Below are 23,916 nucleotides of genomic sequence, written 5' to 3' on the forward strand. Positions count from 1 at the left end.
ATTAGGAACCTAATTCTATATCCAAGCTGCTCGATGACAATGTCTGTTATAAAAAGCACTATAAAATAAAATGGATCAGTTGAATTATTTGAAACACTGAACTGTTTAAGTCTTTTGAATTGCGCTTCCAAAGCTTTAAAGCTCTCTGAAACTACAGTCTTTTATTACTGCATAGTGGTGTGTTTGTACAGTTGCGATCCAAAGTTTACATACACAAGTCACCATGGACGTGAATGTCGGGTCTTTCAATGATTTCTTTGGATTGTTCTTTTTCTGATTAAGAATGAACATACAGCTTTGATGTATTTTCATATACCTACAGCCATGTGAAAAAGAAAGTACACCCTCTTCCAGTTACATGGTTTTACCAATCAAGACATTAAAAAAAAAAAATCATCTGATCCTTGCCAGGTCCTAAAATTATGCAAATCTAACCTCAGGTGTAAAGCAACACACAACAGATTCCACTGTGCTATTATATACTTAAAAGTTAATCCATGTATGAAAAAGTAAGTACACCTCATGATTCAATAGCTTATAGAACCACCTTTTGCGGTCTTTTGCAGTAATAACGAAGCAATCGTTTTCTGTCTGATTTTATCAGTCTCTCACAAGGAATTTTGGCCCACTCTTCTTTACAATATTGCTTCAGTTCATTCATGTTTGAGGGCATTTGTTTATGCATAGCTCTCCTAAGGTCCCGTTACAGCATTTCAATTGGGTTGAGGTCTGGACTTTGACTTGGCCAGTCCAACACCTTGATTCTTTTCTTTTTCAGCCATTCTGCTGTAGATTTGCTGGTGTGCTTGGGATCATTGTCCTGCTGCATGACCCAATTGTGGCCAAGCTTTAGCTGTTGGACAGATGGCCTCATATTTGCCTCCAGAATACTTTGGTATACAGAGGTTGACTCAATGACTGCAAGGTGCCCAGGCCCTGTGGCAGCAAAACAAGCCCAAATCATCACCCCTCCACCACCGTGCTTGATGGTTGGTATGAGGTGTTTGTGCTGATATGCTGTGTTTGGTTTTCGCCAAACATGGCGCTGTGCATTATGGCCAAACATTTCCACATTGGTCTCATCTGTCCAAAGGACATTGTTCCAGAAGGCTTGTGGCTTGTTCAGATGCATCTTTGCAAACCTAAGCCATGCTGCCATGTTCTTTTTAGATAGAAGAGGCTTTCTTCTGACAACCCTTCCAAACAAGCCATACGTGCGCAGTCTTTTTCTAATTGTACTGTCATGAACTTTAACATTTAACATGCTAACTGTGGCCTGTAGAGTTCTAGATGTAGTTCTTGGGTTTTTTGCAATTTCTCTGAGCATTGCATGGTCTGACCTTGGAGTAAATTTGCTGGGACGTCCACTCCTGGGAAGATTGGCAACTGTCTTGAACGTTTTCCACTTCTGAATAATCTTTCTCACAGTAGAATGATGGATTTCAAATTGTTTGGAAATGGCCTTATAACCCTTCCCAGACTGATGTGCAGCAACAATTGCTTCTCGAAGATCATTGCTGATGTCTTTCCTCCTTGGCATTGTGTTAACATACACCTGAGTGCTCCAGACCAGCAAAGTGCCCAAACTTCTGCTTTTTAAAAGGTGGCCACACTTGCTGATGATCAGTTAATCAAATTCAGTTGATCAGCAACACCTGGCTGCTAATTGCCTTCATAATTTCTATGGAAGCAGTAAGGGTGTACTTAATTTTTTCATACACTGCTACTGCATTTTTGGCTTACTTTGTGTTAAATAAATAATGACAGGGTGAATATGTCATGTGTTATTGGTCATCTGAGATTGTATTTGCCGAATTTTAAGACCTGGTAAGGACCAGATGATTTTTTATTATGTCCTGACACTTAAAACCTAGACTTGAAAGAGGGTGTATTTTCTTTTTCACATGACTGTATACCCGCTTAGATTATTAATTCAGTGGTGCTGAAAGTTCAAAAATGTCTTTAAACTTGCCAAGACCAAGGCCTCTTAACAACAACTACTACTACTAGATACTATTATTATTATTATTATTATAATTAAGCATTTTATCATTTTATTTATAGGTGACTTTCAAGGCGCTCGAGGACACCTAATAACACACAATAAAATTCAAACACACTGTAGTAAGCAGGAATGTAACATGACATTGTTACATCAACATCTGTTATCCATCAAGCCAGAAAATACACAAAAATTAAAATAAATATAACTGCAAAAATCATTTGTGTTAGGGTCCGACAGAATAGGCAAGTTTGAAGATGTGTGTTTTAAGGTGGGATCTGAAAGTTGGAAGAGAGTCAGTATTACAGATGTCATGTGGAAGAGAGTTCCAGAGGCTTGGGGCAACATGGATAAAGACTCTAAAGTCCATGGTAGTCAAACAGGCAGGAGGTGTAGTGAGATTAACAGAAGAAGAGGATCCGAGAGTACGAGTGCACCTCAAACATTTAGAATGTCATGAAAAAGTTCTCGTTTTTTGTAATTTAGTTCCAAAAATGTAAACTTTCATATATTCTATATTCATTACACATAAAGTGAAATATTTCAAACCTTTTTTGTTGTTGTTTTAATTTTGATGATTATGGCTTATAGATCATGAAAATCAGAAATCTGGTATCTCAAATTATTACAGTTTCCTAAAATCAATCAAAAAAGGATTTACAATACAGAAATATCCAACTTCTGAAAAGTATGTTCATTTATACACTCAATACTTGGTTGAGGCTCCTTTACCATGAATTACTGCATCAATGCAGCGTGGCATGGAGGTGATCAGCCTGTGGCACTGCTGAGGTGTTATTGAAGCCCAGGTTGCCTTCAGCTCGTCTGTACTTTTGGGTCGGGTGTTTCTCATCTTCCTCTTGACAAAACCCCAGAGATTCTCTTGGGGTTCAGGTCAGGCGAGTTGGCTGGCCAATCAAGCACAGTAATATCATGGTCAGGGAACCATTTAGTAGTAGTTTTGGCACTGTGTGAAAAGGAAATCAGCATCTCCATAAAGCTTGTCAGCAGATGGAAGCATGAAGTGCTCTAAAATCTCCTGGTAGATGGCTGCATTGACTTTGGACTTGATAAAACACAGTGGACCAATACCAGTAAATGACACAGCACCCCAAATCATCACAAACTGTGGAAACGTCACACTGGACTTCAAACACCTTGGATTCTGTGCCTCTCCACTTTTCCTCCAGAATCGAAGAGCTTGATTTCCAAATGAAATGCAAAATTTACTTTCATCTGAAAAGAGGACTTTGGAGCACTGAGCAACAGTCCAGTTCTTTCTCTCCTTAGCCCAGGTAAGACACTTCTGACATTGTCTCTGGTTCAGGAGTGGCTTGATATTAGGAATGCAACAGTTGTATCCCCTTTCCTGAAGACGCGTGTGTATGGTGGCTCTTGATGCACTGACACCAGCCTCAGTCCACTCCTTGAAGCTCTCCCAAATTCTTGAATAGACTTCTTTTGACAATCCTCTCAAGGCTGCACTCATCCCTGTTGCTTGTGCACCTTTTCCAGCCAGCCTTTTCAGCAATGACCTTCTGTAGCCTACCCTCCTTGTGGAGAGGGTCGATGATCATCTTCTGGACAACTGTCAAGTCAGCAGTCTTCCCCATGATTGTGGTTGCATGTACTGAACTAGACTGAGAGATACACAGTATTTATACTGTTTTACTCAAACTCAAAATGAAATATTCTAATATTTTGAGATGTTTTTTTTTTTGCACTGTAGGCAATAATTGTCAAAATAGAAAAATGTTTGAAACTTATTAGTTTACGTGTAGTGAGTCTAGAACAGGGGTCACCAAACTACGGCCCGCCACCCCCCTTTGACCGGCCCCCCAGCCCCTCTGTCCCCCATCACTTGAACCAGCCCTATGAGGCAATCCCCAAAAGTGGTCATGGCCTATTTTTTTAAATTGCTTTTTGGCAAATAATAACATGTCTGCATCTTGTATTTTGTTGATTTTATCAATTAAAACTGATATTTAGTTATAAAATGAACTATTCATATTTTCCGAATTTTCGTCATATGCTCGCGATCAAGCAGTGACAGGTAGCGCATGCGCAGAGAACTGTCAGTGTTCAGGACAGCAAAATGGCTAGCGGTCAGCGAAAAGCTGACAGAGAGTGCAGAGTTTTTAAAGAACAGTGGACCACCGATTATTTTTTCGTTCAGTGTAAGGACCGTGCAGTTTATCTTGTATGTAAAGAAAGTGTGTCGGTATAATCTGCGTCGTCACTATGAAACCCGCCACAAAGAGTATGCTAGTTTGCGAGGGCAAACAAGAGAAGACAGGATTCGGAGGATGAAATGCGGACTGGCTGCACAACAGAATGTATTCCTTCGCCAAACCCAGATCAACCAGGCTGCTGTCTGAGCTAGCTATAAGGTAGCTCACCTACTAGCTACCCATGGAAAGCCGTTTACTGATGGGGACTTTGTTAAAGTATACATGCTTGCTGTGGCCGAGGAGGTGTGTCCCGACAAGAAGGATGCGCTCAACGCGGTGAGTCTCTCCGCACCTACTATGACCAGGCGAACCGAAGATTTGGGGGACAACGTGTATGACCAGCTGAATGAGAAAGCATCAGAATTCGAGTTTTTTGCTTTGGCCATGGATGAGAGCAATGACGTGCAGGACACAGCACAACTGCTGTGATCTATTGATCTATTGCTCATATTATTATAATTTCACTGTTTTTTAAAATGTATTTATTTTATAGGCCTATTTATTTGACCTTTATTAAGTGCTGCATACAATTATTATTTATATTATTAATAATATCAACAGGCCTACCTACAATTTATAATTTTCCACTCACCTTTGCCAGTGTCAATCACCTCAACTAGGCAGATGTTTCTTACCTTGACAGCTTTGATATTATTTTTATTAGAAAATAAATAAATGGAATATCAGTGGTATTTCAAATTAAAACAAAGTGTGAAGACTCGATTACTACTTTTGCAAACCACTAGTAAATATAAACAAATATGTGCCAGGAATCAAGTGTTGATATAGTAGTATGGATATAGTAGTGGGGATGGCCGTGCCAGGCTAGTAATCTCTGCTACACAATGAGGCCTGCTGGTGGTCATATTTGTCTGGGTCATACAATTCTATGTGATATAGCTGACCCGACCCCGGTCCCCATCACAGTCAGGAACGACAATGTGGCCCCCAGAGAAAAAAGTTTGGTGACCCCTGGTCTAGAATATATTAAAGTTTCACTTTGTTAAATTACTGATGGAAAATATTGAACCTTTTCACGATATTCTAATTATTTGAGATGCACTAGTACAAGGAGGTGTGCAGATGAGAAGGAGATCAGTTGAAAGACAAAGGTGCTCGGTTATGAAGTCTCTTGAAAGTGAGAAGCAGAATCTTAAAATCAATACAGTATTTAACAGGGAGCCAGTGAAGTTGCTGGAGGACAGGAGTCATACAGTATGTTCAATGGAAGGGGTTCTGCTGAAGATACAGACAGCTGCATTCTGAACCAGTTGAAGTTTATGGAGGAGTTTGTGAGGAAGGCGTGAGAAGATAGAGTTGCAGTAGTCAATGTGAGATGTAACTCGAGCATGTACAAGAATAGCAGTGCAGTGAGGTGTAAGAGAACAATTGTGTAAATGACTGATATTGCGTAAATGGAAATATGCAGACCGAGTGATATTACTGATATTTGCTTCAAAGCATAAAGTACTGTCAAGGATGACACCCAGATTCTTAACCTGGGCATAAGGAGAAACTATAGCATTGTCAATAGTCAAAGAAAAACTATCAGGTTTAGCCAAAGTAGTTTTGGTACTTCCTGTTAGGGATCATGACTGAATACAGCTGGTAGCTTCTCTGTGCCAAAATAAAAAGGGTTCATCAAGGTTTGGAAGAAGACCCAAACTGTCACCCTCAGGTCAGAGGAAGTTGGTTCGGATGGTCAGGAACAACCCAGGAACCACCAAGGCACAGGACTGCCATGAACTGGTAGCTGCTAGAACACTAGTATCACTGTCTACAATCAAGCACATTTTATTTCACCATTGCTGTCCAATAAAGAAGCCCCTGCTCCAAAATCGACACCTTCAAGCTTGAAAGTTTGCAGCTGACCACATATACAAAGAAAAAGCTTTCTGGATGAAAATTTTATGGTCAAATGAGACAAAGATTGAGTTGTTTAGCCACAATGATTTCAGCATAACCTCAAACCATCAGCTAGATGCTTGAAACTTGGACACAGTTGGGTGTTCCAATAGTTTTGGGGACATTTTCCCAAAAAAGCATCAAAGCTTGTTGTAGAATGGATAAAGCAGGCTAATGTTAAGCTTTTGGAATGGCCTTCCCAAAGTCCTGACCACAACCTGATCAAAAATATGTGGACTGTGCTTAAAAGACGAGTCCATACCAGTAAATCAATAAATTATAAATTTAATTGAACTCTGATAGGGTGGCAGGGTGGTGTAGTGGTTAGCACTGTCACCTCACAGCAAGAAGGTTCTGGGTTCAAGCCCAGTGGCCGACAGAGGCCTTTCTGTGTGGAGTTTGCATGTTCTTCCTGTGTTTGCATGGGTTCCCTCCGGGTGCTCCGGTTTCCCTAAAGACATGCAGGTTAGGTTAACTGGTGGTGCTAAACTGACTGTAGGTGTAAATGTGAGTGTGAATGGTTGTTTGTCTCTATGTGTCAGCCCTGTGATGATCTGGTGACTTGTCCAGGGTGTACCCCGCCTCTTACCCATAGTCAGCTGGGATAGGCTCCAGCTTGCCCGTGACCCTGCACAGGATAAGCATTTATGGATAATGGATGGTGCCAAGAAGTGCGGTCAAATATCCAAGCAGAAATCTGCCAGAAGCTTGTTGATGGCCATCAAAAGTGTCTGATCAAGGTGAAACCTGCTAGGGGGCATCTCATCTCATCTCATTATCTCTAGCCGCTTTATCCTGTTCTACAGGGTCACAGGCAAGCTGGAGCCTATCCCAGCTGACTACGGGCGAAAGGCGGGGTACACCCTGGACAAGTCGCCAGGTCATCACAGGGCTGACATACAGACACAGACAACCATTCACACTCGCATTCACACCTACGGTCAATTTAGAGTCACCAGTTAACCTAACCTGCATGTCTTTGGACTGTGGGGGAAACCGGAGCACCCGGAGGAAACCCACGCGGACACGGGGAGAACAAACTCCACACAGAAAGGCCCTCGCCGGCCACAGGGCTCGAACCCGGACCTTCTTGCTGTGAGGCGACAGCGCTAACCACTACACCACCATGCCGGCTAAGGGGCATTTAACTAAATATTAGTTGTGTGAATATGGTGGATAAAACTTATCCACCATATTCTTGGGGGGTTTCTATCAAAAATGTATGTTGTTCCCCAGAAAAAGAACATTTCAAAGAAATCACTGTAAGTCAAATATGACCTTCATGTCCATGATGAGTGTATGCGAACCTCTGACTGCAACTGTAAACTTTGGTATCTGAATTTCATTTGGATTTTCTTTGAGTTCACCTCAACATACAGCAAAAAAGTCTTCCATCCGTTATTCGAAGTTTATGCTTTTCCAAGATATACTGTACTCACACTTTCTTGTAACAGTTTTGAAATATTATTACATAAGTGATGAACTTGAGTAATCAACAGAAAAACTGCATAGACTAATAGCCTAAAAAAAAAAATAGCTTTACAATAGAAAATCAGATAGTCTAGCAGGCTTTACAAAACTGACAAGTAAGCGCTCTACTACATGATAGTGCGTTTTATGTGTAATTATACCATAGTGCAGGCGGCACGGTGGTGTAGTGGTTAGCGCTGTTGCCTCACAGCAAGAAGGTCTGGGTTCGAGCCCCGTGGCCGGTGAGGGCCTTTCTGTGTGGAGTTTGCATGTTGTCCGCGTGGGTTTCTTCCGGGTGCTCCGGTTTCCCCCACAGTCCATAGACATGCAGGTTAGGTTAACTGGTGACTCTAAATTGACCGTGAGTGTGAATGGTTGTCTGTGTCTATGTGTCAGCCCTGTGATGACCTGGCGACTTGTCCAGGGTGTACCCCGCCTTTCGCCCATAGTCAGCTGGGATAGGCTCCAGCTTGCCTGCGACCCTGTAGAACAGGATAAAGCGGCTGGAGAGATACCATAGTGCAGCTGAAGTCATGGATACGATTGGCCAAAAAGTACCTGCGGCTGTTACAATAACGCTACAAGTCACACCACAGGTTTACATTAATGATGTGATCATTTCCATAGCAACAACTAAGAAGAAGAAGCCTTTATTTATCACATGTACACTCAAGCACAGACTTAAGCACAGTGAAATTTAACCTCTGTATTTAACCCATCTGAAGCAGTGAACACACAAGTGAGCAATGAGCACACACACACACATACCCAGAGCAGTGGGTAGCTATGCTCCAGCGCTTGGGGAGCAGTTGGGGGTGCTTTGTTCAAGGGCACTTCAGCCCAACCTTCAGGCCATGGCTTCCCCATGATAACCTAACTGCATATCTTTGGACTGTGGGGGAAACCAGAGCACCCAGACACGGAGACACGGGGAGAACATGCAAACTCCACACAGAAAGGCCTCCATTGGCTGCTGGGCTCGAACCCAGAACCTTCTTGTAGGTTGCGCTAGTAGTGGTTATTATTTACAATAATAATCATAATGATAATAATAAAAATATAAAGCATATATTTGTGTTCCTTATTTAACAAGGGAACATCACTGGAAACAAAGAATTATCACATAGGCAATGCATAAGATGATGTTTATTAAATATTTATGGAAGGAGTCTCCACACCCAGCACTTTATAACAGCACAGATGTTTTCCACAACAGGAGAATATTCAGGACAGGGGACTTGTGCACTTAATGATTTCACTCAAACACTGACAAATTTATTTTTGCTCTTGTTCACTTTAGACAGAAAAAAGAGACAATGGTGAGAGAACAACTGTGTATAACTGCTATATCATAAGTGTTTCTTAGATGTCCTTAAATATAACTATAAACTGCTAAAAGTGTGTTGTTCTGGAGTTAAAGAAACTATAACAACAACAATCATTGGAACAAGTGTTGCCAGGCAAAACAAACCTCCCCCAGCAGCACTTATTTTATACCTATATGTTGATAACGGTAATATTTCTCAGTCATCAGCTGTCAGGTTATAGTCCTATGAAAATCCATGACCTTGAGTTTGACATTTCAAAGTCATTCAAGGTCATAGGTCATGGCAGCAACTCAAAGCTCGCATGGGACTTCTTATATGTTGATAATGATAAACATCTGGCTATCATGAACCATTTTAAAATTATAGCCCTTTGAAAACCCATGACCTTCAGTTTGACCTTTCAAGGTCAACCAAGGTCAAAGATCATGGTGCCAAATGAGAGCCCATATGGCACTTCCAATAAGTTCATAATGGTAAATATCTGTCTACCATCAACTGTTTTCAAGTTACAGCCCTCTGAAAATCCGTGACCTTGATTTTGACCTTTCAGGGTCACTCAAGATCAAAGATCATGGTGCCAAATGAAAGACCATATGGGAGCTCCTACATGCTCATCTGTCTATCAGCAACCGTTTTTGGGTTATAATGGAAAATATGTTATTTTGACCGAAAGGTTGACCTTTCTGGTGACCTTGACCCGATTACCCCCAAAATCTAATCAGGTAATCCACGGACCATTGCCAACCTACCCTGAAAAATTGAAGTCAATCGGTGCAACCGTCTAGACGCTAGATTGTTAACAGACAGACACACAAACAAACAAACAAACCGCACTGATTACATCACCCCGCTCACTCCGTCACGGGCAAGGCAACAAGCACGACAGTTCTGGACATGCTGTTATAGGAAAATAATAAATAACAGAATCACATCAGGGGCGGCACGGTGGTGTAGTGGTTAGCGCTGTCGCCTCACAGCAAGAAGGTCCTGGGTTCGAGCCCCGGGGCCGGCGAGGGCCTTTCTGTGTGGAGTTTGCATGTTCTCCCCGTGTCCGCGTGGGTTTCCTCCGGGTGCTCCGGTTTCCCCCACAGTCCAAAGACATGCAGGTTAGGTTAACTGGTGACTCTAAATTGACCGTAGGTGTGAATGTGAGTGTGAATGGTTGTCTGTGTCTATGTGTCAGCCCTGTGATGACCTGGCGACTTGTCCAGGGTGTACCCCGCCTTTCGCCCGTAGTCAGCTGGGATAGGCTCCAGCTTGCCTGCGACCCTGTAGAAGGATAAAGCGGCTAGAGATAATGAGATGAGATGAGATGAGAATCACATCACCCTGATGTTGATTATTCAGATATAACATCACGTCCCATAATTATCTGATATTACCTCAAAATCTTCTGTTTGTCCGTGTTCAGATGAAGCCTGGTCCTGGGATGCGGTGGTGGTGAAGAGCTCAGTGTTTGCACACTCTGGTTCAGCAGCGAAGCTCTCCTGCAGCTATAGTACCCATGCTTCACAGGGCTTCACTCTGGAGTGGCGCTATGCAGCTCCCGGTACTCCTGCTGTTCAAGCAAAGAGGGTGAGCATCTAAACGTAGTCCAAACCTTTTCACTAGTCTTTAATATTTACATTATACTAAAAAACCTTAAGGAGCCTTTGGGGTTCTCGATTCTGATTGGCCAGAAGGCGGTGCTATGTGTTCTATAAGAGCAGCTCTGATGGTAGTTCTGGCTGCAAGAATGAATCCAGTGTACATCAGTTATATGTACACTCAGGGCCGCTGACAGCTTTGGCTGGGCCCGGGACAAAATGCTCTGAATGGGCCCCCCCCTAACAACCCCCTCTTATCCCAGTCTCTACTCACTCCAACCCTTAAATGACAGGTATTCAAAAACCATTCAACCGGTCAACAACCATTTCATTTTAGCATTTCAACATTTTTAGTTTTAACATTTCCTTAGTCTGCAACTATTCAGGTGCGAAATGCAATGCGCCGGACTTTTGTTGTGCGTGCGTGCGTACTGTCCAGTGTGAAAAGCAGAGAAGAACACACCGCTCGAGAAACGGCGGGATATGATTGCGGGCTAATGTGAATATTCTTAGCTTCAATCAGATATATGAAACACAATGTTATTAAGCCGTTGTGGTTATGAAATGATTCAATGCCCTGTGCGTTTGATATGGTGTTCAGTGTGACTTGCTCTCCCCTCGTTTGTAACATGAATTGCGTGCCGCGCGTGCCTTGGTTGGGGTTACTTTACGGGGCTGGAAAAAGTTGGCTGTGTCTTACCCAGTGATGGGAATAACGGCGTTAGAAATAAACGGCATTACTAACGGCGTTACTTTTTTTTATTAACGAGTAATCTAACTAATTACTTTTTACATCGTTATAACGCCGTTCCCGTTACTTACAATAAAATACTATGCGTTAATTTATTAAAGCTGTTCTCATCCGGCACGCTGCTCGTTCAGCCTTTCTTTACTCTGCTTTAGTGTGGGGCGGGGAGACACGAGACAACGGCACAGTAAGCCAATCAGAGTAGATTTGGACAACATACGTAGGTAGGCCACGCCTACTGCGCGCTCTTTCAATCGGAAGACCCAGCGATGGTGAGCGGTCAGCCCAGCACTGCGCTTTCACACTGGAAATACAGCTATTACTTTTCATTACTTGAAATAAAAGGCAAGAGTGTTTACGTGCAATGCACATTATGTCGAGGAACAAAGCGTTTGTCCTCGTCAGTGGCCAGTAATTAGTAACATAATTTTAATAACTACAAAAATATATTACATTTGATAGATGTCTTATCTCACATTGTCCCACAAAAATATTAATATAGTGTAGATAACATTACTAATTGGTTCTGTTAAGTGTCCATTTCAGTCATTAAACACATTTAACATTCACTTTTATTATGATTACACTAATTGAATTTGATTTTTTTTGAGGGGGAACAAAATGTAACGGAATAATTACTTTCCCTGGTAATTAGTTACTTTTATGACAAAGTAATTCCGTTACTAACTCAGTTACTTTTTGGGAAAAGTAACTAGTAACTATAACTAATTACTTTTGAAAGTAACGTGCCCAACACTGGTCTTACCTGGCTCAGCTGCCCCACTGCCTTTGCTAGTACCTGCTGCATCATCCCAATCTTTTTTAAAATATTTATGCAGTGAGCCCCTGAGTCTCTTGGTTTCTTCCTCTCTTTTTCTCTTTTCTTTTCTTTGCTCCTGACTTGTGCATGTTGGCAAATGGCACGCACGCTGATTGTCGAAGCGCTATGATCGAACGATGTCGTTTTTTCCCCCTTAATCAAAGAGTCAGACCAAACCATTTTTGCATTAGGGGTGGTAGGGGGTTCTTGACGACTTTTTCAAAGACAATAAAGGCAAAAGATCTAGAAATCATTTACTGAATGCAAATATAGCACATTTCTCCCCCAAATCAACACATTTTGAAATGAAATAAAATAATTGCAACTTCATGAGAGGCCAGTTCTGGGCCCTCCCCATTCCTGGGCCCGGGACAACATACCCGTTTGTCCCCCCCTGTCGGCGGGCCTGTGTACACTCACCGGCCACTTTATTAGTTACACCCATCCACCTGCTGTTTGATGCAGTTCTCTAATCAGCCGATCCCTTGACAGCAGCACAATGCATCAAATCATACAGATACAAATCAAGAGCTTCAGTTAATGTTCACAGTGTTCAAACATCAGAACGGGAAAAATTGTGATCTCAAAGTGTGACTTTCTTTCACTGTGGCATGGGTGTTGGTTTGAGCCAGATGGACTGGTTTGCGTATTTCAGAAACTGCTGATCTCCTGGGGTTTTCACACACAGCAGTCTCTAGAGTTTACACAGAATGGTGCAAAAAACAAAAAACACTGAGTGAGTGAGTGAGTGAGTGAGTGAGTGACAGTTCTGTGGGTGGAAACAAACGCCTTGTTAATAAGAGAGGCCAGAGGAAAATAGCCAGTGCCAAATTTCCCAAAAGCATCGTAGCACAAAGATCATCATTAAAGTGAATGTAACGCCTCTAAACCCCACTTTTTTCCTTGTACAAAGCAACAATCATTAAGTTGATTGACCATGTGTTTTCGAACCACAGCTGATCCAAAAGGCCATAAATTGATGGAAAATCAATAAGATCAGCCAATTTTCAGGGAATCTGCCGAGACTGAACCGGAAGATCCCAAAAGAGTGTGTGACGTCACACGTAACAATTCAGGTATCAATTTCGTTCACTGTATGCAGCAGTGGTTAGACCAGTCTCGATATGGAATCACGTTTTGGAAAGAATTCTGATAGTGATTGGGATTCTTATATGTTGGATGAAGGGGCAGATGATTATCAAGCATATTCCAGAGTAAATGGTTATCTTATCGAGCCCCCAAGACAAGAAACTGCCAGTTCACTCAGTTCACGACAGTCTTCCTCTGTAGCGTGCGCGAGATGGAGAGAGAGATGTGCAGAATGCGGTGGTTACCTTTCATCATATTTTTCTGAACAAAACTAAAAACAAATCGGGTCTTGCAATATTGCAGTCTGAGAGCATTTAATATGTTACAGTTAATAATTAATGATGATTGCGCGCATGCATTTTTCTTGTTAAAATGCATCAGATAAAAGATCAGCTGTCGCGAGTGTGTAAATGTTGCTCATAATCCTGCATCTGGTGCATTGTGTGACGAACTGTCCAAATGTCAGAAAAAAATGTCATTCATTAAATAAACGGGTTTCTTTTTCATTCCAGTAATTCCCATGTGGTCGTTCTGGTGGTGACGAACACTTGGTGAATCAGATTTATTATGAGTAGGCAACACAAAATCTGCCTGCTTCGTTTGCACAAACCTCACCCACTGTCGCTTTAGATTTGTGTTTTTTCTCAGAAATTTGTGAACTGAATGTCCTGTTGTATATGAATTTGAACATCCAAACACAACACAGCGCTTTCCCATCGTTATTTTTGTAAGATTCCAACAATAATATCCAATTTCAGTGAGTAAACAAGCACCGAGTCAGATGAACCGAAATGGCCCAGACAACCGGGGTTCCGTGCGTGACGTCATGTGAGATTAGCCCTGGGGTAAGGCTGCCTTTTTCTGGGATCCAGAAGCCATGATTTATTGATAGTTTTGTGCTTGACAATAAAATAACAAATAATTAATATTACTTTTCACCTGCTTTATTAATTCATTTTGGTCGTTACTAATGATATAGATTCATTTTAAAGCATTACGATAAGGTATTACATACACTTTAAATGGTAGAGTGAGCAGCACAATAAACACTCTCTCTCCTAGTTAAGATGCTCTTAGTGTTAAGAGGCTTTTGGGAAACCCACCACAGATTGGTTCGAGCTGCCAGGAAGGATATAGTAACCTATATAATCACTCTTTACAACCGTGGTGAGCAGAAAAGCATCTCGGTATGTAACAGCAGAGGACCACATTGGGTTCCAGTCCTGCAGCCAAAAACAGGAAGCTTAGAATCAAGAACAAGTTCCTGTTAAAGTGGCCAGTGAGTGTATATGTAGGTGTAAATCTTTTAGGGAGGGGAGAGAACTTCTCTCTATTTAAAAAATTAAGTGTAAACAAACTTGTAAACTTGGCCTTTCGATATTGTGATAAGTGAGGAGGTGCCAGTTATAATGTGCCATGTTGCAAACTACAACCCTGATTCCAAAAAAGTTGGGACAAAGTACAAATTGTAAATAAAAACGGAATGCAATGATGTGGAAGTTTCAAAATTCCATATTTTATTCAGAATAGAACATAGATGACATATCAAATGTTTAAACTGAGAAAATGTATCATTTAAAGAGAAAAATTAGGTGATTTTAAATTTCATGACGACAACACATCTCAAAAAAGTTGGGACAAGGCCATGTTTACCACTGTGAGACATCCCCTTTTCTCTTTACAACAGTCTGTAAACGTCTGGGGACTGAGGAGACAAGTTGCTCAAGTTTAGGGATAGGAATGTTAACCCATTCTTGTCTAATGTAGGATTCTAGTTGCTCAACTGTCTTAGGTCTTTTTTGTCGTATCTTCCGTTTTATGATGCACCAAATGTTTTCTATGGGTGAAACATCTGGATTGCAGGCTGGCCAGTTCAGTACCCGGACCCTTCTTCTACGCAGCCATGATGCTGTAATTCAGACCTGGGCATTTTACGGCCCGCGGGCCGCATCCGGCCCTTTGGTTCATTCTGACCGGCCCGCATAAGGTTAATTAGAAATTACAAAATAAACGTATTTTCTAATTTTACCTCATGCATGGACAATGTGCATTGCTTTTATTTTGAAGTTGTGTTCAACAAAAACACAATGCATGCAACATGAACATGACATGAAATCCCACGAAACTTAATCCCGCGATAACTACTTCCATAATTTGTCCAGACCAACCAGAAACTTGTACGTCATCCTTCAAACGGTCCAGCCAATCACATAGTGTGACGTCACCAGCAGGCGCCAGAGCCGATCTGTAGATCTGATACCTACACCGAATCGACACGGCATCATTATTATAATATGATGTATCTTGCTTGCTATGTGGAGAAGAAAGACAATATTGTGATGTCTTTATTGTGTTTTGGGGTGAATGTGACTGAAAAAAAAATGGTACAAATTTTCAAATGTTGGGAAATTTGACTGAATAAAAGGCATTTTTTGTAAGGCAACCTCGTTTTTTCCATACTGTTACCAGTCTTAGCAGCTTGTAAAAACAATGTTATTTACTGCTTTATATAAAGAAATACAATTAATATTATGCAGAATTTAGTTCAGCATTTTGGTCCGGCCCTCCACAAAATTTTCTGTTTCTCATGTGGCCCCATGGAAAAAATAATTGCCCACCCCTTCTGTAATTGATGCAGTATGTGGTTTGGCATTGTCATGTTGGAAAATGCAAGGTCTTCCCTGAAAGAGACGTCGTCTGGATGGGAGCATATGCTGCTCTAGAACCTGGATATACCTTTCAGCATTGATGGTGTCTTTCCAGATGTGTAAGCTGCCCATGCCACACGCACTAATGCAACCCCATACCATCAGAGATGCAGGCTTCTGAACTGAGCGCTGATAACAACTTGGGTCGTCCTTCTCCTCTTTGGTCCGAATGACACGGTGTCCCTGATTTCCATAAAGAACTTCAAATTTTGATTCGTCTGACCACAGAACAGTTTTCCACTTTGCCATAGTCCATTTTAAATGAGCCTTGGCCCAGAGAAGATGTCTGCGCTTCTGGATCATGTTTAGATACGGCTTCTTCTTTGAACTATAGAGTTTTAGCTGGCAACGGCGGATGGCACGGTGAATTGTGTTCACAGATAATGTTCTCTGGAAATATTCCTGAGCCCATTTTGTGATTTCCAATACAGAAACATGCCTGTATGTGATGCAGTGCTGTCTAAGGGCCCGAAGATCACGGGCACCCAGTATGGTTTTCCGGCCTTGACCCTTACGCACAGAGATTCTGCCAGATTCTCTGAATCTTTTGATGATATTATGCACTGTAGATGATGATATGTTCAAACTCTTTGCAATTTTACACTGTTGAACTCCTTTCTGATATTGCTCCAATATTTGTCGGCGCAGAATTAGGGGGATTGGTGATCCTCTTCCCATCTTTACTTCTGAGAGCCGCTGCCACTCCAAGATGCTCTTTTTATACCCAGTCATGTTAATGACCTATTGCCAATTGACCTAATGAGTTGCAATTTGATCCTCCAGCTGCTCCTTTTTTGTACCTTTAACTTTTCCAGCCTCTTATTGCCCCGTCCCAACTTTTTTGAGATGTGTTGCTGTCATGAAATTTCAAATGAGCCAATATTTGGCATGAAATTTCAAAATGTCTCACTTTCGACATTTGATATGTTGTCTATGTTCTATTGTGAATACAATATCAGTTTTTGAGATTTGTAAATTATTGCATTCCGTTTTTATTTACAATTTGTACTTTGTCCCAACTTTTTTGGAATCAGGGTTGTACTACTACAATTACTAATAACAATAATCAAAGTCCTTCCTGTGCCAGGACCTGGTCTTCCCAGGCAGTCTTCTGTCCCAGTACTAACCAAGCCATTAAGGCACACTGGGCGGCACCAATCTCTGCTTCTATAGCCCTTGGCCTCTCGCCTATTACACAGCTAGGGTTACAGTGGGGGCCCTTTGGTAACTGTGAGAGTTTGACTCCCCACTCACATCTGTATTGCAGCATGCCTTGCCAGAAGGTACCATTTTTACGATGGTCTTTGGTATGACCCAACCAAGAGAAGAACTCACAATCTCCCGGTTGAGAGGCAGACACGCTAACCACGAGGCCAGCTTGCAGTTAATAAGGATAAGAAGAAATGTTGCAACAGTAGGGTAAAAAACACTTTGTTTGAAACATTTTACACTGTACCAGATGGAGTCTGCAGTCCGAGAATAAAAGTGTGTGGCAGTTTCTTCATATCATAACAAGCTGAATTTTTTTTAGATCTTAAGTTAGAGAGAAAAAAGAGCAGCTGCTGAGCGAAACGCTAACTTGTTTCACGAACGTTAAGTCCAACCATTGACAAAAAGTATGAGGTCATCTTTTAATTAATTTTTTTTAATGACATATTGCTATTGTATAGGAGGAAGGAAAAAAATCACATTTTGAATGGGAACAGTATCTCTGCTTTATGTCCTTCCTCATTTTTTGCAGGTGTTGTACTACAATGGGAAACTGTACTGGGTGAACTCTCGGGAGAACAGAATGGCTTTAGTGCAGAATCCTCCAGTGTCTGGTGATGCCTCTGTGATGATCCACCACGTCCAACCCAGTGACAGCGGACTGTATATATGTGACGTTACCAATCCAAACGACTGGTCCGGAAGTGGGCAGGGTCTCATCAACCTGACCGTACTGGGTAAGAGAACATCCAAGACTATGAATCAGACTTGTTCATGATATCATTGAGGAGCACTGTTGAGGAGGAGTCATTGAATACCATTACCAATGTTGACATTTCTCTTTCCTTACATTTACTATTCAGTGCCTCCATCTGTGCCTGTATGTGAGCTCAGTGGCCACACCTATGTGGGAGATGATGCCACTCTTACATGCCACAGTTCCCAGGGAGTTCCTACACCTATCTATTCCTGGGCTCGAGCGCCAGACACATCCCCTCTGCCCCCCAACAGCATTGTAGCAGGTACAGCATGTACGATAACTCACAGAGGTCTCTCTAAGACCAGCTCTGAATGTCAGTCATTAACGCTGCACCACTCTGCACCTGAACCCAACCCTCAGTCTGAGATAAGATTCTGTAACTGGAGCACAGCTGTTTGCTCACCAAACATTAAGACAACTTTTCAAGTCACCCTTTATATTTTCTGAGTTATTAAGCTGTATATGACAACCATAAAGACCCTATTAGTTGTGCAGTACAACCTACTATTGTTGGTCTAGAAAGATGATTTCAGGAGTTCGTCCAGCTGAGTGGTTTGTCCGTGAATTTGTTAAAGGTTGGTTAACCTTCCAGCTCAGGGAAGTAAAACTCTATGACCAAGTTGTGATTATATCAGTACACACTCACTAATGCACACAAAGAACAAGAACAATAGCACTCCCACACTCAACAGTGAAACTCAGATACAAATGCAAACCCAGGAAAATTTGTATCCTCGCCATGTGTGTGCATGTCATTCCCATTGCATGATCTACCTGCGAAAGTACAGACGTCCTCTGGAGGTCTTTGAACAACTTGATCAAAAGTTTGTGGACACCTGACCATCAAACCCATATGTGATTCTTTCCCAAACTGTTGCCACAAAGTTGAAGCTCACAGTTATATCAGATGTCTTTGGATGCTGTAGCATTAAAATTTCCCTTGACTGGAACTAAGAGGCCCAAATGTTACAGCATCGCAATGCCTCTGTGCATAAAACAAGGTCCAAGAAGACATGGTTTGCCAAGGTTGGTGTGGAAGAACACCCCACTGAACACCTTTGGGATGAACAGGCGCATGACACCAGGACTTCTTATCCTGTATCACTACCTGACCTAACTAATGTTCTTGTGGTTAAACGGGCACAAATCCCCACAGCCATGCTCCAAAATCTACTGGAAATCTTCCCCTAAAGATTTGAGGCTGTCAAGGCAGGCAGTAAAGAGGGACCAACTCTATATTAATGCCCATGGTTTTGGAATGGGATGTTCAACAAGCACCTCTGGTTGTGACAGTGAGGTGTCCATTTTTGGCTATATAGTGTACTTATCTATATTTGTTTTAAAAAAACCTATTTGGAAAGAACCAGGCATATCTCATTGATGTCAATATGCTGGGGCGATGATCATAAACCTAACAAAAATATACAAGCCACAATCTTGTCTTATTTTTGTGCATGCACTGCAATGTACAAATACATTACTCATAGTAAGGTCTCATTACTATGAATTGAAGTCCTTAGTTATCTTCATTTTCTTCTAAGGGGATGCAAACATATACACTTGATTGTATGTTTTGTTAAAAGTCACAATTAAGTGCATATTATGTAAGGAATAAAACATAATGCGGTATGCTGTTAAAAAAAATCTACAATGATGAAAGTGTATTCCTTTAAAACCAGAACATCATCCTGTAATTTTTATCCATTTACAATTACACTTAATGTTGTGAAACATCCACAAAACAAATTATTTCCTGTTTGCACTATTGATTATTAGCTTTATTATTAGTCTTAGATTAGATTATATGGACTGTCCACCATGCAAATCCTTGTGCATGAGCTGTTACTGTAGAAACAACAACATACTGTCTTAGAATCAACTCAGCAACATAAAGCTTACAGTTGACATTATTGTCAGAGATGCTGTTATAGAAAATAAATCAACAGCAATCAGACAGATCAGGAAGTCTTGGAATGTTTCTCTGACACTTGAATAAGAGTAACTAACAGTATACATAGTCAGTATTTCCTGTGTTGTAGATCAGCGTACTGGTTCTCTTCTCTTGTCCAACCTTACTACTGCCTTTACTGGAACATACACATGCAGGGCTTCCAATGATCTGGGTGAGGCGGCATGCAGCATCGCTGTGAAAGTGGCATGTAAGTAGGATGTCACATACTGTGTTAACTGGTAAAAGTATAGTATGTTTAAAGTCTCATTGCTATTATGAGAGCTTTGCTGTTTGACAGATGGCAGAACCACAGCAATGGTTGCTGGAGTGCTGATGGGAGTTTTCCTCTTAGTCCTACTCATTGCAGCAGTGGCTGTTTATTTCTTCTTCTGCTACAAGAACAAAGCTTGCAGTGGCACAGAGAACAGACTGAGGTATGTGTGTGTGTGTGCTGAAAAAAAATGTACACAGCCTGGGTTGGTCTAGACCAAAACACAGTTACACAGTGGGCAGGGAAGAAGGGGAGAGGTGCAGCCTGAAGAGGTGAGTCTTCAGTCTGCGCTTGAAGGTGGTCAGGGAGTTGGCAGTTCTGACCTCAATGGGAAGGCCATTCCACCAACAGGGAACCAGGACAGACAGCAGTCTTGAGTGGGCTGGGCAAGAGTGTAGAGGAGGAGGGGCCAGGCAACCAGCAGTAGCGGAGCGTAGGGATCTGGCTGGCATATAGGGTCAGAACAGACTCTGGAGGTATGCTGGCCCTAACCCCTTGAGAGCCTGGTAAGCTAGCATCAATGTCTTCAATTTGATGCAAGCTGCGATAGGTAGCCAGTGCAGGTCAGCAAGCAGAGGGGTGACATGAGAAGAATGAGGGAGGTTGTAGATCAGGCAAGCTGCAGCATTCTGGATGAACTGCAGGGGTCTGATGGCAGAACAAGGAAGGCCAGCAAGGAGAGAGATGCAGTAGTCCAAGCAGGAGAGGATCAGTGCTTGGACCAGGAACTGAGTAGGACTGTTGGTGTAGGTGGTAAGAAAGGGGCTGATCCTTTGGATGTTGTAGAGGATGAATTTACATGTCCGGGTGACTGCAGCGATATTCACTGAGGAGAGTCTGTCATTGAACATGACCCCTAGGTTCTTCACACTGGGTGAAGGAGACCTAGAGATGTCCCCCAGAGAGATAACAATGTCTGGGGTGGAGAGGATGTAGCAGGAATGTAGATTATCTCCATCTTGCTTGGGTTGAGCTTTAGGTGATGGTTATCCATCCAGCTCTGGATGTCACGCAGGCAAGCAGAGATGTGAGCAGAGATCTGTGTGTCAGAAGGAGGAAAAGAGAGAAACAGTTGGGTGTCATCAGCATAGTAGTGGTAGGACAGACCATAAGCAGAGATAATTGGGCCAAGAGACTGGGTGTAGAGGGAGAGGAAAAGCAGACCAAGGACTGAACCTTGAGGGACACTGGTGGTAAGTGGTCGTAGTGCTGATACAGTACCAGACCAGGTAACCTGGAAGGAGCAACCAGAGAGGTAGGACTTGAACCAGTCTAAGGCTGTCCCGCAGATCCATAGAGCTGATAGGGATAACAGGAGGATGGAGTGATCAACAGTGTCAAATGCAGCAGAAAGATCAAGGAGAATCAGGACCAAGGAGAGGGAGGCAGCACGTGCTGTATGAAGTGCCTCGCTGATGGAGAGAAGCGCAGTCTTGGTTGAGTGCCCAGCTCGGAAGCCAGACTGGTGAGGATCCAGGAGGTTGTTCCATGAGAGAAAAGAGGAGAGTTGGTTATCAACAGCACGTTCAAGCATCTTTGACAGGAAAGGGAGAAGAGAAACGGGGCAGTAACTCTGGATGACAGAGGGGTTTAAGGTGGGGTTTTTCAGCAGAGGGGTGATGTGGGCCCATTTGAAGCTGGAGGGAAAGTATCCAGAGAACAAGGAGGAGTTGATGAGGGAGGTGATAAATGGGAGGATGTCAGGAGTGATGATCTGGAGGACAGATGAGGGGATAGGGTCAAGGGCACAATTGGTTGGATGATGAGAGAGCAGGAGCTGGGAGACATCTGAAGTGGAAAGAGGGGAGAAAGCAGAGAGCATGGGGGAAGAGACACAGAGGGTGGGCAGGGTGAAACAGGCATGGTGAAGGAGTTGTGGATGGCTATGATCATCTCAAAAAAGACCACAAAGTCCTCTGCAGTGATGGAGGACTGAGGTGCAGATGGTGGAGAGTTGAGGAGAGAAAGGAAAACAAAACAGTTGATGAGGGTTGGAGATGGAGGTATGAATTTTGGAGTGATAAAACTTGATCTTGGCTGATTTGAATAAGGCTGAGAACTCAGCAAGGAGGGGCTGGTAGCGGGACAGGTTGGCAGGGGCCCTGGATTTTCTCCACTTCCTCTCTGCTACACAGAGACTGGTTCTGTAGGAGTGAAGTGTTTCGGACATCCAGGGACTAGAAGGGGGAAGATCTTGTTGGCCTGGAGACAAGAGGAGATAAATGCATCCAGTGATGAGGAGAGAGAGGAGAGCAGGGAGGATACAGCAGATTCAGTGGGGAGACTGGCAAAGGATTCAAGCAGAGGAAGGGAGGCAGTGACAGAGGTGGGAAGAGAGGAAGCAGAGGTTTCAGCAGACTGTAACAGTGAGGGTGGGGGGGATGATGGGTGGAGAGGAAGAGGGAGAAAAAATGAAATGAAGTGGTGGTCAGACAGATGGAGAGGGGTTTTTTATGACTATAATTCTTATTTCTTTTTTTTCCTCCTCAGAAGGAAGAATGTTGATTCATCAGAGAAGCGCCAGTCAAAAGGTCCTCTGCTTTCTGCTCATTTTGATGGTGATCAGCCTCCACAGCTCAGAGTCTCTCACCTCAGCCCACTGGTGTAAAGGTGGATTTTTCATTCATCATGACTGTACATAAGTTTATTCAATCATTTTTCTATTATACTTTGTGTTATTTTTGGTGAGTTTTATGAGAAGCATACAACCCCAAATCAGAAAAAGTTGGGATGGTATGTTGAAATTAAAACTGAAAACAATGATTTGTAAATAATCTTTGACCTGTATTACAGTCAAAACAGTACACCAGCACATTATTTGATGTTTTACCTCATTCATTTTATTGTTTTGGCTCCCCAAAATAAATATATTTCAATGAAAGTTGGGACAGTAAAGGATTTACCACTTTGTAATGCTGTCATTCTTTCTCACAACACTTACAAGTTGTCATATTTTTCATTTCAAAATTCATCACACATTCTCTATTAGGGACAGAGGGGACACACCCTCTTCTTCCACAGCCACGCCTTCATAATGTGCAGAAAGTGGTTTTGCATTGTCTTGTTGAAATCCCTGGAAAAGATGTCATCTTAAAGGCAGCATATATTGCTCCAAAATTTCAGGGTACTTTTCTGCATTTCTGTGATGGAGCATTAGTGTAAGTTACCTTTGCTACAGCGGTGCTTGAAAGTTTGTGAACCCTTTAGAATTTTCTATATTTCTGCATAAATATGACCTAAAACATCATCGGATTTTTACACAAGTCCTAAAAGTAGATAAAGAGAACCCAGTTAAACAAATGAGACAAAAATATTACACTTGGTCATTTATTTATTGAGGAAAATGATCCAACATTACATATCTGTGAGTGGCAAAAGTATGTGAACCTTTGCTTTCAGTATCTGGTGTGACCCCCTTGTGCAGCAATAACTGCAACTAAACGTTTCCGGTAACTGTTGATCAGTCCTGCACACCGGCTTGGAGGAATTTTAGCCCATTCCTCCGTACAGAACAGCTTCAACTCTGGGATGTTGGTGGGTTTCCTCACATGAACTGCTTGCTTCAGGTCCTTCCACAACATTTCGATTGGATTAAGGTCAGGACTATGACTTGTCCATTCCAAAACATTAACTTTATTCTTCTTTAACCATTCTTTGGTAGAATGACTTGTGTGCTTAGGGTTGTTGTCTTGCTGCATGACCCACCTTCTCTTGAGATTCAGTTCATGGACAGATTTCCTGACATTTTCCTTTAGAATTTGCTGGTATAATTCAGAATTCATTGTTCCATCAATGATGGTGTGGCAGCGGGGGCGTGGTCAAGCGCCGGTCTGTGACA

The 23,916-nt window shown here is 42.3% G+C and overlaps 1 protein-coding gene across 1 annotated transcript; it reads left to right on the top strand.

Annotated features, from left to right (window-relative positions):
* The first annotated feature begins 2,348 nt into the window (after positions 1 to 2,348).
* On the top strand, positions 2,349 to 22,686 carry LOC132901106 (V-set and immunoglobulin domain-containing protein 2-like). The gene is made up of 7 exons (XM_060943468.1): positions 2,349 to 2,427; positions 10,348 to 10,511; positions 17,629 to 17,833; positions 17,960 to 18,118; positions 19,896 to 20,015; positions 20,106 to 20,241; positions 22,569 to 22,686. The coding sequence occupies exons 1-7, from the start codon at positions 2,349 to 2,351 to the stop codon at positions 22,684 to 22,686; spliced, it is 981 nt and encodes a 326-aa protein (XP_060799451.1).
* The last annotated feature ends 1,230 nt before the right edge of the window (positions 22,687 to 23,916 follow it).

The sequence above is a fragment of the Neoarius graeffei genome, chromosome 17, assembly GCF_027579695.1.
Source record: "Neoarius graeffei isolate fNeoGra1 chromosome 17, fNeoGra1.pri, whole genome shotgun sequence".
In the NCBI taxonomy this organism is placed as follows: domain Eukaryota; kingdom Metazoa; phylum Chordata; class Actinopteri; order Siluriformes; family Ariidae; genus Neoarius; species Neoarius graeffei.

What these genes read in the sequence shown, in the direction of transcription:
- LOC132901106 (XM_060943468.1), top strand. Translation starts at nt 2,349, where the DNA reads ATGGATAAAGACTCTAAAGTCCATGGTAGTCAAACAGGCAGGAGGTGT. An exon ending in CCCCAACAGCATTGTAGCAG is followed by an intron (nt 18,119 to 19,895) that starts GTACAGCATGTA and finishes CCTGTGTTGTAG; the next exon opens with ATCAGCGTACTGGTTCTCTT. An exon ending in CATCGCTGTGAAAGTGGCAT is followed by an intron (nt 20,016 to 20,105) that starts GTAAGTAGGATG and finishes GCTGTTTGACAG; the next exon opens with ATGGCAGAACCACAGCAATG.